The 18,202-nt window shown below is 33.0% G+C and overlaps 1 protein-coding gene across 8 annotated transcripts in view; it reads right to left on the minus strand.

The window, feature by feature from the left end:
- The window catches only part of LOC105326836 (telomere length regulation protein TEL2 homolog), an 87,295-nt gene that overhangs the window by 40,668 nt on the left and 28,425 nt on the right, over positions 1 to 18,202 (minus strand). For all 8 annotated transcript variants that reach the window (XR_004602734.2, XR_010709874.1, XM_066072555.1 and 5 more), the window contains exons 9-13: positions 11,761 to 11,840; positions 5,723 to 5,833; positions 5,317 to 5,405; positions 4,816 to 4,907; positions 1,671 to 1,787 (exon numbers count right to left, since the gene is read on the minus strand). Coding sequence is in view for 6 of the 8 variants with exons in the window: in XM_066072555.1 (XP_065928627.1) it covers positions 1,671 to 1,787; positions 4,816 to 4,907; positions 5,317 to 5,405; positions 5,723 to 5,833; positions 11,761 to 11,840 (489 nt within the window). In the remaining 2 variants the exon portion in view is untranslated. The remainder of the gene's footprint in view (positions 1 to 1,670; positions 1,788 to 4,815; positions 4,908 to 5,316; positions 5,406 to 5,722; positions 5,834 to 11,760; positions 11,841 to 18,202) is intronic.

Raw genomic sequence — 18,202 nt, forward strand, 5'->3', positions numbered from 1 at the left:
CTCTCCTTGACTTCGTCTCGGTGAGCTAAAAATCGTGTGGTTGGAATGTCTCCGTAAATACTGTAAACGTACTATATTTAGGCTGTACGATATTTGGTGGAATATAATAATTATTCAACAAGTTAGCATGGATTTGATTTAGCGCATTTCTGAATTTACCTTTTTATCTACTTATATATTTTACATTTGGCGATTTTGCGGACGCCGTTTTCCGCCAAAAACGCAAAATAGAATACACAGCCAATGGACTAAAGACAGTTTTTTAATACGTTTACAGTACTTTCTTTCTCTCTCTCTCTCTCTCTCTCTCTCTCTCTCTCTCTCTCTCTCTCTCTCTCTCTCTCTCTCTCCAAATTTGAGTGCGTACAAAAAGATATGGATATTATAATGAAAATCAGTTTTTTTTACTTTATTCTGTTTTTTGGGTCACCATGGTTTTTTTTTTTTTACCAATACCGGGTAATCGGCAGGTTGTTATACATTGTACATGTATTTATGGTTAAAAAATTTACTTCAAACAATTTTTTTTTCACCTTTATGTTGTCATAATTGGTTTTTAATTTAATTCCGTTTCGTTTCGTTTCGATTTTTGATTTCGTTTCGTTTCGTTTCGATTGGTTTCGTTTCGTTTGGTTCGGTTTCGTTTCATTTCGTTTCGCACTTTACAGGCGCCCGTTAATAGCACCTTTGATGTGGTACATGTAGTAATTAAGATTAAATTTTTAATATCTTTCAATTTTCAATAGTAGAAAAAGTAATCTAACATTAGTTTCTTTTAATTATAGTGCAAATAGACATGGCCGTTTTATCGTCACGGTATGTATGAAAAGATTAAAGTAATTGCTCCATCATATGATCGCTAGATATGGTATACACACAGGAGGAGTAAATAAATGTCAATCATTTTCTAAAATCCAATCTTGGGCTTCTAGCTCAAATCAGTTGACAGGGGTATACTGCCTTGGTAAATTTAAAAGTTCTGCTATTTTTTGGTCTTAAACTCTCGGATATTCTTGTTCAAATTAATTAATTCAAAATTTTTCATTTTTTTTAAATATGTCTTTTGTAAAATTACTTTAATCATGATAAAAATGACTGAAACTGTACCTTTGGGAAAAACTGTCAGGAGTTTTAGATTTGATGTGTACCTCCAAAAGTTAAATCATACAAACCCTTGCAGCTTCAAATGTTCTCCTGTTTTTAATCATAATTATATTCTGTCCCAAGATACCCTCAATCAAATTCACCTTAATTATTCGATATTTTTAAATACCTCAGGGTTTAAAGGATATAGCTTATCAGGTTTCAATACATGGTTTAAAATGTGGCGTGACTGATGTCTACAGGGATTTTGCAAGCCCAGATGATAATGTTGAAAAATTGTGCAAGGTATACCGAATGACTTCCAAATGGAGAAAAGGTGTCAACATTCCCCATTATAAATCTCCGAAACAATCCTGTTTTCATTCCTTTGATTTATTTCAAGTGAAAAATGATAATGTATCAATAAATCTCCGAAACAATCCTGTTTTCATTCCTTTGATTTTTTCAAGTGAAAAATTATAACGCATCAATAAAGATATCTTGAAAACTTTCCCTTTGATCCATTTCAATTGCACTTCTTTCATCCAAAAGCGCTGCACATCTTGGGACACACTATAAAAAAGTACCTGTTTAGGTGCTTGTACAGCAAGAGCTACCAAAGATTTAAACCTCAGGGAAACAAAATCTTTCAAGGAGTGTCTGTCAGAAAGGTGGAGAAGGATCTTGGTAAACTCCTCAGCTATCTGTTAATCAAACCAAGAAAAGAACCATGATGACAATCAAAAATGCAAACAAATTTTAAATAGAGTGATTATAGATTATACCGAAAGAAGAGATGCCACCATTAACATAGGCTACACCTTGATTATGATATACTGATGTACATGATATGATATTTGATCATTAGTGTTTGCAAAGGGGCTAATTGCAAGTAAAAGGATCACCATGGATTTTGATATTTTCTCTAATATATTGTTTAATGTCGATTAAGATTAAGAGGCTGATTTGCAAAACCCTTGCTGAGTAAACCTTTTTTACGTCTTAACACTGGTAATTTAAATGTGTGATAGTTGCTGCAATTTCTGTGAAATAATGACTTCACTTCAATATATAAATGGGGTGAAACAAAATATCTGTAAACCAATGTTCACTAGTGATTCTACCTCTCTAATGCAAATACACAAACTAACAAAGTCGAAATTAAACAATAAAAATTGAATTTATTCAAAATATGGCATGCCTAAATACAGAGTGTATTGAAATAATCAACTATCTGCAATTAATATTTCGCAAGAAAACTTTGATGACACTTTCTTCGAAAATACAGGCTAAAAATTCACCAAGTCGTAATTTGACTAATGTCGGATTGGTAAAACAAGAGGCCCGTGGGCCACATCGCTCACCTGAGCAACAATAGGTACATGTATGATAAAATCAGCTAAACATACCTCACTATACCTGTCCTCAGGATCATGAAGCATAGTCTAAATTGCAATATTTTATAAAATTATTATATGTCATAAAATTACCCTTAAACTTCGTAACTATAAACATAATATAGAGACACTTTCCAATAGCATTTCATTTTTTCGATGTTGACAATCGCAAGACAATAATACAGTGTATAAAATTTGACTTAAGTCTAAGACTGCTTCATGATCTTGGGGCCTGGACTTAAACTTTTTAGGACACTACGTCACAAGATAGCGATTTAAATGTTTTGTTAAACTGTTTATATCGTTTGATAGGGTTGTACATGTATATCGTCGTAGGTCAGTGGTTAAAGTATTGGGCTTCTGAACCGCAGATCATGAGTTCAAATCCGCCTGGAGCTTTTGTTCATAATTACTGAATTAAATTTCTGAAAATGTAATTTTTCATCCAAAATTGCACATTTTTTTGCCTATTTGACTTAAATATATCTTATCCATTATGATATCAATAACAATCAGGTAATTTTTCTGCTGATTTGAGAAAATATTTCAAGGTGTAGTGGCCCACCTTAACTGAGCATAATACAAACTATATAGACAATTAAGTATAGTACACGTAGATCCTGTATAGATAAAAAACCCATTTTCTTATGTTTTGAATCAAATCCCATTTCTTACAGGATGTTTTTAGTCATATCAAATGTTGAGCATTGAAGTTCTCAAAAGGATCTTAAACCATTGTGTGTATATGGGATATGAACTTACAACAAACTCTGAACCCCTTGTGAGGACCAAAAAGAATCAGCAGTTTGTGTAAATGCTTGCATATATTATAACATTTCAGTACCTGTGAACAATTAAAATGTTTTCTTTTCTAAAATTGGAGCTCCAATTTTACCCATCCTTCTTCCTTTATCTCTATATATTTCTGTGTAAATTTTTGCCCCCTATCCACCGTTATGACCCAATCTTACCTTTGGGGATCATGATTTGAACAAAATTAAATCTATCCTAACTAAGGATGCTCTACATAAGTTTCAGCTTTTCAGGCAAATTGCTTTACTGAGAAGAGGATATTTAAAGATTTACTCTGTATATTCCTAGTATGTAAAAATTCAACCCCACATTGAAGCCCAACCATACTCCCTGACATCAGGATTTGAACAAAACCTGAATCTTCTCAACCTGAGGATGCTTCCACACAAGTTTCAGCTTTCTTGGCTGATTAGTTTTTGAGAAGAAGATTTTTAAAAATTTCACCTAAATATTCCTGTGTAAAAATTGGACCCCCCCCCCATTGTGGCTTTATCCTACCTACAGGATTCATGATTTTTACAAAGCTGAATCAACACTACCTAAGGATACTTTAACACAAGTTTCAGCTTACTTGGCTGATAAGTTTCAGAGAAGATTTTTTAACAGATTTATTTTAAAATTTTGCCCCCCATTGTGGCCTTATCCTACTCTAAGGGGTCATGACTTCCACAACTTTGAATCTACAATACCTGAGGATACTTTCATCCAAGTCTCAGCTTTCCTGGCTGATGATTTTTTTAGATGATTTTAAAAGGTTTACTCTATATATTTCTTTGTAAAAATTTGATCCCCATTGTTATCCCACCCTACCCCCGGGGGTAATGATTTTCACAATGTTGAATCCACTTTACATTAGGTTGCTTCCACACAATTTTCAATTTTCCTGGCTGACAAGTTTTTGAGAAGATTTTTAAAAAACTTAAAATATATATATATATATATATATATATATATATATATATATATATATATATATATAAATGAAATTTTAAAGATTTATTTATATATTTATAAGTAAAAGTTGCCCCCCCCCCCATGCATAGGGCTGGGGTTCATGCTTTTGGGATGTGTAATGTGTATAAATTCAGTATTGATTTTGCTCTATGTTGCTCTGGTAAGCAATGCTAAGGGTAAGCAATTAGAACAGAAATGATAGTTATTATGTATTTATGAAAAATAAATATAGAAATGATTGATGTTATGACAATCAATAACTGTGGTTTCATTAATATTCAAGGGTATCAATTTTCGTTGATAAAGTGAAAAACACAGTTTCAAGGATACGTAAATTGCACTTCAATGAACAGTTAACTTCATGGATCAACTTAATAACGAAATCCACGAAAATTGGTGTTCAACGAATATTGATGAAACCACAGTATCATGAACTTTGATCATTTTAATCATCAATCATCCAAAAATTGAAGAACACATCAGTAATTTACTTTGAAGATAAAAAGCTAGATAATAAAATATTAGTATTTCATTTAGAGAAACTAAACTTTCATTTAGAGAAACTTACTTCTGTAAGTCCATCAGGATTTTTCCTGATTAAGGCTTCTGTGACACCAAGATACATTTCTAACCTGTTTGGTTCGTCTGTGTTTATCAAACCTGAAAATAATTGCATAAAGCTTTGAAATATCAGCAGGCTCATATTGTATTGTACATACCAGTATAAACAAAACTCTTGTCCCCCCCCCCCCCTCCCCACTGGCAGAAAAAACAGGCCCATGGACCATATCGCTCATATGAGTCTAATAGAATCAGCAATATAGTGTCATATACAAAATATCTGGACAATGAATACATTGAATACATAATATAATTACGGTATATTTGGCATATATCTAAAAGTTCTAAATAGAATACACAGCCAAATGTAGTCCGTTTATAGTATACAACATCAATATATACTTCATCAGGAAGCTTCAACACCACTACATCAGGATGCTTCAACTCAAGTTACAGCTTTTATGGCCAATTAGTTCTTTTTGAAAAGAAAATTGGACACTTATCATACCTTCCATGCATTCGCGGATGTACTTGGGCTGTTTGACCTTTGTGAATTCGGTGTCATTTGACATATCATATGGTACAAGATCGTCATCACTGCAAAAAAAATGAACATTGAGACACAAAAAAAGAATATCGGCATTTCTAAATTTTAGATAAAATTTTTAATTTCCATGAAAATTTATTCCTTATTTATTCTTATATCAACCTGTTTGTGCCAAAAAATTCAGAGCAAATTACCAGGCTATATTTGGAGTTAGAAAACTTAGAAATTTTTTTTATATAGCAGGCAAAATGCAATTGCATGCTTATAAATCAAATAATAGTATTAATATTTTTCATTGAAAATAAATATAAAAATTGAAAAGTATCATGTAAAAATTATGTTATATTAACAATAAACTTTATCAAACCTATCTAAATCAGGTTCAATATTCAGACAGCCTTGATCTATGTCATTTGGTTTGGTTTTTAAACCTGCCTCATCATCAAGAACTGGAGTGATATGAACACTGCTCATCTCCCTGAAAAATAATACAGAAGGATGTACATAATACATTAATAGCATCATGATAAGGGACATTTATTGCCACCAACCCCCTCCCCCCATTTCCCCATAAATAGAAAATTATATTACTTAATGGACATTGCCAAGGAAAAAAAATTTTTTGGACAACAAACTCTAACAAGAAGCCCATGGGCCACATCGCTCACCTGAGCAACAATAGGTATGATAAAATAACAATTTTAGATGGTTCATAGTTAGGGTCCTTTTTACATCTTGATTCCGAATGACACTGCTTGTGATTCCCTTTGTAGTTTCTCCAAGCAGTGAGTAGAAGAATTAGAAGTTTTTGCATATAGCGGCATAGGAAAGTGTTTTGTTTGTTTGTGTTACAACTGAGTAGTCGCTCACAATGGGAGATCGAGCGGACAAGACGTCTGTAAATAAAACCCCAGAGACCGACCAAATAAAGCAAAGAAAAACTTGTACAACTGAATTTAAAGTCGGCACCCTCATCAGTTAGAAATCTAGTGGTCTCAGACAGAAATCCCCCCCAAAAAGCTTAAAACAAGCAGTACTGTAGTGATCAAACCACAGACGGCAATTCAGACTTCATTACAGCAATACATGATAGTTTAGCAGAATTATAGGAAACAATGGTGAAAAAGTCTGACATTAAAGATAAAGTGACAGAAATAATAACTTTTTTTAACAAAAATGAGTTAAAAAAGGAAATAATTTCAGAAATAAAAAATAACAACAAAATTTGTAAACTGGGTCGAAAAAACTAACGAAAATCTGCGCCATGATCTCTGCAATATTCTCAAAAATGCGATCAACCTTGACCTGGATCCTACCGATATTCTCAAAATCCATCGTATTCCGAACGAAAACCCAAGAGGACCCAGACCAGTGATTGATAAATTTAAAAATTTCGAAAGTAAATTGAAAATCATTTGTAACAGATCCAACAGCGAAATCAAAAAAGTGTTACAATGCACGACCATTTGACACCATCGAATGCCAAACTCATACTTGATTTAAACAATGATGAACGTATTCAGACCGCATGGTATTATAACGGGAAGGTATTTGCGCTTCACGAAGAGGGACACCGGTACAAATTTGATATCATGGACACAGTAAGTGATAAATTGAAAAAAACAAAGATAGTAGAGTCATTGTAACATCAATTACCTCGGGATCAGTTTGACAACCTGAAAGTAGATCAGGATCGGCTTTACCAGAAGTGACATTCACTGTTTACCTGTGTATAAGTGAGATGCCAGTGTGTGAAAGGAAATTAAAACTAGGTGCGAGAGATTACTGTGTATATGTTATTCAATCAGGTAGGGAGTTGCTTGCCTTGTTAATATTTACAGTAAACAATAGGTGATACCATAAAAATTGCAATGATTAACTGCCAGGGTTTATCTACAATATCAAAGCGTATGACATTGGATGTTTTTGAATTTTACAGAAAAAAGGGTTGTTTGATTTTACGTTTACAGGACACACATTTACAATGGAAAGTGAACCTATTATTGAATCGCAGTGGGGATGTCAGTGTATTTTTTACCTCTTATAAGTCTAATGCTCGTAGGGTATGCATAATGTTCAATGATAATTTTGAGCTTCAAATCCACAACAGTAAAAAAGATGGGGAAGGTAATCTTCTTGCTGTTGATCTTACCATAGAAGAAACCAGGGTTACTCTTGTCAATAAAATATGGTCCAAACTCTGACCAGCCAGGTTTTTATGAAAATATTAGAAATAATTTTTTAGAATTGGATAATGAGTATTTCATTTTACATGTATATGGGGATTTCAATCTTGCTCTCAATCCAGATATAGATACAATATACCTATATTTATTTAGTACAAACAATCCAAACTGAAGGCAAGAGAAAAACTTTTGGAAATTATGGACGATTTACAGTTAGTTGATTACTACAAGGTCTTAAACCCAGGTAAAAAATATTTACATGGAGACAAAAACGCCTTTAAAGCAAAGTCACCTTGATTACATGTATATTTTGATTTCAAATAGACTGTCTAATATAGTAGAATTTTTTTATATTAAATCAGGCTACAGATCTGACCATTCTATTGTTATTTAAGAACTAAAGTTTAACCCTTTTAAAGAGGTAGGGGGTTTTGGAAATTTAATAATAGTTTACTGACTGACATGGTTTTCATTTATAAGGTTAAAGAAACTATAGTCTGACAGAGTAAAGAGTCAGTATGCATACAATGTTGATATTCATACATGTTTCAGTAAGGATGTAGATGACAGTATATTCCTAGAGGTGCTTCTTATGGAGATAAGGTGTCTTTCTATTTCATATTCATCTTATAAGAAAAAGGAAAGAGAGAAGATTAAAATCTCCCTAATCAGGGAAATAACATCCTTAGAATCTCAAGAATGCATTATTTTGAACTGATAGAACAAAAAAAAATCAAATCTTGAAAATTTAGGAAAACATAAACTTCAAGGCCATTTCATAAGATCTCGAGCAAGATGGATCGAACAGGGAGAAAAACCAACAAAATATTTTCTAAATTTAGAGTCTTAGATTTTTTTAACAAAATCATCAAACAAGTAGAACTTGAAGAAGGGGAAATCATACATAAGCAATCGGACATATTAAATCATGTCAAAGAATTCTATGAAAAACTATATACATGTGCTGATTCAGATTCAATAAATATTAACCTTAAAGAAGTTATTAAAGTAGAAATTAGAAGTTAGAACCAGATATATCTAGCTCGTTAGAAGCTGAAATCTCTGAAAAAGAAGTTCTTGAGATTCTAAAAAATATAAAAAATAACAAATCATTAGATAGTGATGGTTTAACGGTTGAATTCCTTAAATTCTTTTGGAAGGATCTAAAACTTTTCATCTTAAATGCAATCAATTTTATTTTATGGAAAAAGGAGCTTCCTATTTCCCAGAGATTGGGAATTATTTCATGTTAACCAAAAGGTGACAAACCAAGACAGTATTTGAAAAACTGTAGACCCATCACTCTTCTGAATGTTTCTCTTATAAGCTTATATCAGGATGTACATGTATTAGTTATCAAATGAAGTCTACACTAGATTATATTATATCTGATACACAAACAGGCTTTCTTAAAGGAAGATATATTGGAGAAAATACTAGAATTATTTATGATTTAATGCCGTTCACTGCAAATGAAAACATACCAGGTCTTTGAAAAAGCCTTGATTCTGTTTTATGGCCCTTTATATACAAAGCTTTAGAATGCTTTGGATTTGGAAATAATATCATAAATTGGATAATGATTCTCAACAAAGACTTTAAGGCTTCTGTTTTACAATGTGGCTTCCTGTCAGAACAGTTCAAAATCCAAAGAGGATGTAGACAGGGGGACACAGTAGCTCCTTACTTATTCTTGATATGTGCAGAAATTTTAGCTATTCTCATAAAACAAAACTTTGATATTAGAGGTATAATTGTCAATGGCAATGAACATAAGATTTCTCAGTATGCAGATGATACTTCACTCATCTTAGATGGTTTTAAACAATGTAACAATCCCAGAAATGCTTTCAACTCTTTAACTCCTGTTGGTCTGGGTGCATTGTTAATGGCTTTAATCTTCTCTTCTGTTGGGTACACTCCATTACAATCTAACAAGAATCCCATATAGACCACTTTGTCAGCAAGAAACTCACACTTCTCTACTTTCAAATTAAGGTGGAATATTCCTCTAATAAGAGAGATAACTTCTGCAGAAAATAATCTCATTTCATTTCTGTTAACTCACAATTATTAAGGCATGTAGCAACAAGGGAGGCGGTGCTGGGCTCTAATAAATGTTGGAAGGCGACATTTATTTATATTCAAATGTAAAAAAGAAAATTTGAACGGAACAAACTGAACATCAACTTTTAGCCAGGGGAAAAAGTAAAGGAAACTTTTACCAAAAAAATGCAAGAAGCGAATCATATTGATCAAATTTTTTATGAGGCAATATCTGCATGAAATCCCCCCCCCCCCCCATGGATTAATTAAAAAAAAACCAACTAAATTTTATGTACTAGTTTGAAACTTATAAGATTTCAAATGTTTAAAATTGAATAAGGGTTTTCTATTCTGAAAGAGCAGATATTGGACAACAAAAGTGGAAAAAAACAATGGCACATTTTATTCAAGACAATATATCCCAATATTGAGAATACATAAATTACTGTAATATCATTCATATCCTTTTTGTGTTTTAATAAGATGTTCTGGTTTACATTTGTAGCATTTCTAAAACATATAGATCCTTTTACTATTATCTTATCCAAATTTAAAAACAGAAAACCTTTTCTGAAAAATCAGAAACTGTGGCAATTTATTATGTACTGTATGTAAAACATGTATGTAAAACCTTCAATAGTCTATGATAAAGAAAGATAACTCTTGCTGATTGAAGCAATTTTTGTTACAAACCTAAACAACAAAGTGCTATTCTGAACTAAAAAGCAGTGCTTCACTATGTTCTGTTATATGTATTGGCAATTTATATAACTATATATTATTTTCATATACAGTTAATATTTTTAATTTTATGCTGCGATGGTAAAATTTTGCTTTTTCTAATCACTATGTCAGTTTTCTTCATATCATGATTTATATTTAGACACATTATCACTTTTTGAAAAATCTAGCAGCGTTTCATCACTTCAACTTTGTTTCATTTGAATCTATTGATATTGCATGACTTTGATGAAAATCAATATGAATTTTTTTTTTTAATATATGGTAAAATTAATAGCAGAGGGATATTACATCTCAATGTTATATTTTCATATTTTACTAATCATCTGGCAATAGATGTGACATGCGTACAATAACACAACACTTTAGTATTTCTTCTGTTTTTTTTGTTTTTGTTTTGTTGGTTTGGTTTTTTTTTCATGGATTGTAGTTTCACTGCTTAGACATTCTGTTTCATAAATATCACAAGCAACTACCCTACTCTTTATTTATATTACAATATGGGATGAAAATGTGAGAAGTGAGAGAGCGAATATATCATAAAATGATTTATATATTCAACCTTTCTTTACTTTAAAAAAGGAAAGATTTACTCTATATATTCCTTTGTAAAACTTCGACCCCCCCCCCCCCCCCCCCATTTGTGGCCCCAACCTACCCTTGAATACTTTGAATCTACACTACCTGAGGATGCTTTCACACAAGTTTCAGTTTTGCTGGCTCATCGGTTTCTGAGAAGAAGATATCTAGAGATTTACTATATATATTCCTATATAAAACTTTGACCCCCCCCCCCCTCCCTCCCAGTTGTGGCCACATCCTACCCCCAGTGATCATGATTTTTACAGCTTTGAATTAACACTACCTGAGAATGCTTCCACACAAGTTTTAGCTTTCCTGGCTGATTAGTTTTTGAGAAGAAGATTTTTAAGATTTACTCTATATATTCCTAAATAAAAATTTGACCCCACATTGTGGCCCCACCCTACCCCCAGGGGTCACGATTTTCACAACTTTGAATCTATACTACCTGAGAATGCTTCCACACAAGTTTCAGCTATCCTGACAGAATGGATCTTGAGAGGAAGATTTTTGAAAACTTCTTGATTTTTTTTCAATAAGTCCTAACTTTCTCCCCTTGAAAAAGTGTATGGTCCTAATTTTCACGACTTTGAATCCCCTTGAGCATTGGTACTTTGTGCCAAGTTTGGTTGAATTTTGCCTAGTAAATTTTTTAAAGATGTTGAAAATGTGAAAAGTCTATGGACAGACAGATGACAGACAAAATGTGATCAGAAAAGCTCACTTGAGCTTTCAACTCAGGTGAGCTAAAAGCTAAAAAAAAAAATTATGCCATAAATTCTTTAGAATTACATCTATTCCCCAAGGAAGAACAAATAATGACTATGTAAATATTCTTAATCTGACTCACATCACCAAGTTCTGCAATCCTGGATCTTCTGGTGGTAACGTAAGTGAAACGAGATAATTCACTTCATCATCCCTTGGAAACTGAAAGCAAATTAAAACTACTAAAAAAGAGTGCTTTTATATCAACAAAAAATTTATATGTACACTAATTCTTTTGATGAACATAGGTAATCACAGATTACAAAGTTCACAGAGACGACGCATCACCTTTATGAGGCATCACATTTATGAGACCATCTTTATCATTGTATCATATGACAAGAGATGTTTGTGAAACACTTAAGCCCCCCTCCCTTGGAAACATCCACAAAGAAAATGAACGTAAACTGCAAATAACTGGTATTTTTCTAAGTTCAAGGGCCATAACTCTGTCGAAAATTGCTCTCTATCATACCCAAAATCACACTTGATCTAGATATTATTTAGATAAATCTGTATTTCAAATTTCATATCCATATGTGCACCCTCTGCGAAGAAAATGAGCAGAAACTGCAAATAACTGGAATTTTTCTATGTCCAAGAGACATAACTCTGTCGAAAACTGCTCGATCGTACCCAATATCGAACTCGACCTAGATATTATCATGATAAACCTGTATACCAAATTTCATTTCCATATGTTCATCCTCTGCGAAGAAAATGAGCGGAAACTGCAAAAAACTAGAATTTTTCTAAGTCCAAGGGCCATAACTCTGTCGAAAATTGCTCGATTGTACCCAATATCGAACTTGCTATAGATATTATCATGATTAACCTGTATACCAAATTTCATTTTAATATGTTCATCTTCTGCGAAGAAAATGAGCGGAAACTGCAAAAAACTAGAATTTTTCTACGTCGAAGGGCCATAACTCTGTCGAAAATTGCTCGATTGTACCCAATATTGAACTTGACCTAGATATTATAGTACAAACATTTTTATCGCATGTGTTGATATCGTTAATTACTAATCAGAAACCCTTACCACATTTGTAGTACATCAAAAACCATGCTGTGAAATATACGCAATAAAGACCGCACGCGATGCTACCGCTTTTCAGTTCAAAATCTACCTATTTTTCATCACTGGAGGTTAACATGTTAGGCAATAACTACTTCTGCTTCACTACCGTGAAACTAAAATGAAAGTATGCAGTTCAAATCAACAACTTGATATTATTTGGATTTAGATCAAGTACAGGTAAAGAAACCTTTTTGTAGTAATGGAGGGTTAGTACAATTTGGTCTCCTCAATTACAATTTACATAACTGTATATTCCTAAATAATGCATACCCCACGCCATAATTCATGTCCCGAGGGGATGCTCCGCTTAGCGATGCCCTTGTTTAAACATTAAATGCATTAACACTATAGGATTTTTTTGGCCCCACCCTAGAGTCAGAACCCCTACCTCAGGGGGACATGAATTTATAGTTTTGTTAGAGGGCTTCCTGGTCAAAAAAATTATGAATTCAGTTTATCTTACAGGTTTGTGGGAGAGAAGAAGATAATTTTTAAACAATATATGTATTAACACTATACATCCATTTGGCCCCCACCTTAGAGTCAAAAACCATAATCCACATATGATAAATCTGTATACCAAATTTCATTTCAATATGTGCATCCTCTGCAAAGAAAATGAAAAGAAATTGCAAATAATTGGAATTTTTCTACGTCCAAAGGACATAACTCTGTCGAAAACTGCTCGATCGTACCTAAAATTGAACTTGACATAGATAATATTATGATAAACATGCATACTAAATTCCATTTCAATATGTGCATCCTCTGCGAAGAAGATGAACAGAAACTGTTGGTGGACTGACTGACAGACCAACAGACAGACAGACAGACCGACAGACAGCAGCAAAGCAATATGCCCTCCCTTCTTCGAAGACGGGGGGGGGGGGGGGGGGGGGCATAAAAAAGAATTATTCAAAACAAAAATTTCAATTTAGAAACAACATTTGGAATCTTTTCATGAAACATGTTTTCTCTAAACGTAAAAGAAACTAGAAAACTGACAAGTCAGGAAGGGCCCCGCTATGACAATTAATATAGAGAAGTGAAAAAACTTTGAATTCCATCCTCTTTATATTAACAATGATGAAAAATAAATGCCAGGCATAAGATGTAAAAAACTGCAATATATAGGATCTCATGATTTGTACCTAGTTGGATATGATTTTCATCCAACAATTAAAGTGTTTTTTTCTTGAGCCTTAGTGAGGGGATAAAACACACAAGTTGGATAAAAATCATACTATACTACAAATCATATGAGATTTTATTTATCCCATGTTTTATACACAACAATTGATTTGATTACATTTAAAAAAAAAAATATGAAAATTATAAGTAACAACTGTATTTTTAAAATTTCAAGATAATTCCTGAATGTCCAAAAACTCTAAATAGTAACCTTGTATCTGCATAAAACAGGGATAACCTCATGTCTTATAAAAAAAACTAAATTAAATGTGTATTGAAAAAAGATTTAAACAAGTGTTTTTTTAAAATGCAAGCCTTCAGTGAATGCAAATACATTGTACCACCCAGGGTTGACCTCAACTTCAAAACAAACATCAGTTGCAGACAAAGGTGTTCATTAATCTTAATATCACATAGAGATAAGCCTCTAAATTTTCTGCAGCAGGCAAGATAATTAATCCCAGGGGATTAAATGTTCTGCTCTCTCATCCTTTTCTTCTAAATTTACAATAAGATTTTTTTTTCTTCAGAAATGACAGAATGGGGTTATTATCTGATTACCTGTTCAAATTAACAGCATTAAGGCAGAAAAAAAATAAAATAAATAATTAAAAAATAAAATAGTGAAAAAGGATATCTTATATCTTGATTTTAGAATTCAATAAAATTATCATAAATCATTGTGTACGGTATTTTAATCAAAATAAAGTATGAATATTATATTTTAAATCCATATTTCAAAGAATGTACACAAAACTACACATCATTCAAAATTGACCTTAACTTCAAAACAAAGTTCATTTGCAGACACAGGCAGTGCAGTAATTAATCTCAATGTGACAGATGAAGATAAAGCTTAGGATTTTCTTCCTGTGGAAGGTTAATTAATCCCAAAGGACAAATATTGCCCAGCCTTCCAAGTATACAATGGTAACATTCTCAGCAGTTATCTCTCTTTGCCCATTCATTCTTATGCATAGTTAAGGAATCTACCCCACCACCCCAGCTCCAAACCAGAAGACATAGAGAACCAAACTTAGCATCAAAATATGTATTTCTGCCTACTGAACTACCATACCAAATTTGAACTTGATTGGGCAACCAGAAAAAAAGTTATTAGAAAAAAACAGAAAATTTGTGGACGGAAGAGTGACAGACGGAGAGACAGAAGGACGGATGGACAGAGTGATTACTATAGGGCACCCGCAAATCCTTGCGGGGCCCTAATTAAATCTGTGTGCATGTATCTTATGATATTTTAAATGTGTGTAAGATAACAGAGTGTTTTTTGTTTAATGCCACTTCATGCTTGTGGTATGCAGCTATCTATAAATAACTTCTCTTTGCAGTGTTATCAGTGCGGAGGTGTGGCCTGCCTCCTTATATGCTTAATTGCAATCCATGTGGATATTCAACTAGATCAAACCAGGTCTTTAAGTTGGTGCCAAAGGACTATATTTGGTATGGTCAAATATCTGCCCCCAATTTTAACCAACTTTTAAATACTATCGTATAAAAATCAAATCTTTATAAATCATAGAACGGAAGATGCTTGTCACTTTAATCTTGATTTTAGTCACCATTGCTTATTTGCTGTTTATCTATGACGACACATAAATGACCCAATCCGCAAATTTGCAAACAAATGAAAATATTGTCCTTTTTCTTTATATTTTGCTTTTGGAAGACTTAGTATATAGTGCAGGTCTGCTCAAATACGAATTTAACATATGTTTTTATTCATATAATTATACACATCATACTAAAAAATGGCACCTGAGCAAGCCTGCGCTCGATGTTTCCCAGTCAAAAAAACATCGGAAAACACCAATATTCTGCCAGAAAACATAAATTTAACAAAATGATGTTATCTTCATGAAGTCAGTTCTACATTATGACATCATTGTAGTGATAACCTTTTACACACTTATTTTCAATTTGATTTCAAATATCTTCCACCTTATTTTTAAAACTCTTTATAAACTTTAATTTTGGGGGCGAAAATGCATAATACCCAACACAGTCCTTTGGATGAAATTGGTCAAGTCGTTTTAGAGAGGAAGTTCAAAATATAAAAAGTTTACAGACAAATCGAGAGACAGACAAATAGACGGACAGACGGACAATGGGTGATCAGAAAAGCTCATTTGATTGACAGACCGGAGAGCTACAGGGCCACCCATTGAAAAAATTGTATATTTATTGCGCAGAAAAACGTGTGCTAGTTTTGGACTGATTTACCTTATTTATACGCAAATTCTGTGAAAACAATTAGTACCATTAAATTCTTCATGCAATTTACTACTGATATCGTCTGTTCACTTGTCTCGGACAGTCTTTTAAACACCATCACCAGTCCCGTAAATTCATGTGGTCCACTTTGTTTACATGTAAAAATGGCGACTCTCGATCTCAATGTAAATTCAACATACTTGATTTTCCGAGGTCGGTAGCGTGTTTCGATGAAAGTCTGAGGCAAATAAAGAGGCGATATTAGTAGTACATTGCATGAAGAATTTAATCCCTGTTACTAAGATATAGTCATAAGAGAGCACCTGCTCGAAAAAATTTAACCAGCTCCAAAACCTTACCCTCATTCAGCATCCGAAACCTGTTGCTAAGATTCAGCACTCAAGCCTGTCAGGTGCATCAGTATCATAAGACACACCATCCATGAAAGTTTGGTGAAGTTAGGACCAGTAGTAATTTAGAATTGACTATCAAAAGGCAGCTGATCCAAAAACTTTAACCTGCTCCAAAACCTTAACCTTATTCAGCTTCTGAAATTCATGGCCCAGATTCAGCATTCAAGTCTTTCAAGTCCACAATTAGGTCAAGATGCATCACCCATACAAGTTTGATGAAGATAGGACAAGTAATAACATAGATACAGGACCTGCACCAAAAACCAGGTCTGGATGCCAACGCCGAGGGTACTGTGGAATCATTAAATTTCGTGGGGGCCAATTTTCGTGGATTGCTTAAATTCTACAGGTTCGTGGGGACGTAATTTCGTGTATTCTCTAAAACCTACAAAGGAAATATGATTTTATTACCCTTATTTATTAATTCGTGTAGGATGTTAAATCGTGGATGAGAGGTACCCACGAACTCCACGAAAATTGAACCACCACGAAATCTAATGATTTCACAGTATTAGCATAAGCTCTAGTGCTGAAACGAATGTTCGAATATTCGCGAATGATTAGTAAATTTCTAATATTTAAATTTATATATATTTATCATTCGAATATTTGATCACATGTTTAACACCCATGTTAAGCACTGTAAACTATGCAGCATCGTGTTATTTCGTTATGACACATTTTACTCTGGACGAAAGTAAAGACAAAGTCATCTATGACTGCCATGCTTGATATAGTCTATTACTTATCCGCCATACTTGTTTACATTGAAAGTAAAAGCAGGGTTTACATCGAACGGAGGCAAACATTTTGGATTTTCAATTCATACATGTATCAGATGATGAAGAAATAGTTTGCTTAAATGTTTGAACAAGTGTGAGCTACGGAGAGTGAATATCGAAAGGTACATCGAAAGTTTTTTTTTTAATATAATTTTTTTTATATAATTTGTTTTTTTTAAATAAACAGAACATTTCCGGAATTATGAGCGTTATTGGTTTTCTTTTTAATATACTATTTCAAACATGGCGGAAATATTTGGAATGACTTACAAAGTTATGTATCGGTCTCATACAGTAGTCAGGACTGCAGTATATTATTAAACAAGTAATAAATCTTTTGATTGTAGTTGATGGAAATTTTTTTTTTTTAAATGAAGTATATTATTATTTGCCTAAAAGATAAATGCACATCTAATTCAATGGATACTCATGCATTAAGAGTCAACTTTGAACTGACGTGTTTAAGCAGTCTACACATACACCCACTTAGTAATACAAACTAATATGTAAACAGTGTGACCGTTGGACCAAGTGCAGATTTAACACAGTGCAGTTTGATGGAACCCACACAGTAGGATCCATCTGGCTATCTACTCAAATCATTAGCCAAAGTTTAACTAATAAACCATCACCTGCTCAGTCTTGATTATGACGTCATGTTTCAGACGTAAAAGGTACACGTTTTGTCTTTGAAAATGGCCGAAGAGAGTTACATTATTCCGAATTTATGTTTATTTCTTCTTTCATTGTTTATCAATTTGATTCATATAAATGCCGCAGTAGTAAAACTGAATACTTTATTCAGTATCTAAAAGATCAGTT

The sequence above is a fragment of the Magallana gigas genome, chromosome 9 (genome assembly GCF_963853765.1).
Source record: "Magallana gigas chromosome 9, xbMagGiga1.1, whole genome shotgun sequence".
Taxonomy (NCBI): Eukaryota; Metazoa; Mollusca; class Bivalvia; order Ostreida; family Ostreidae; genus Magallana; species Magallana gigas.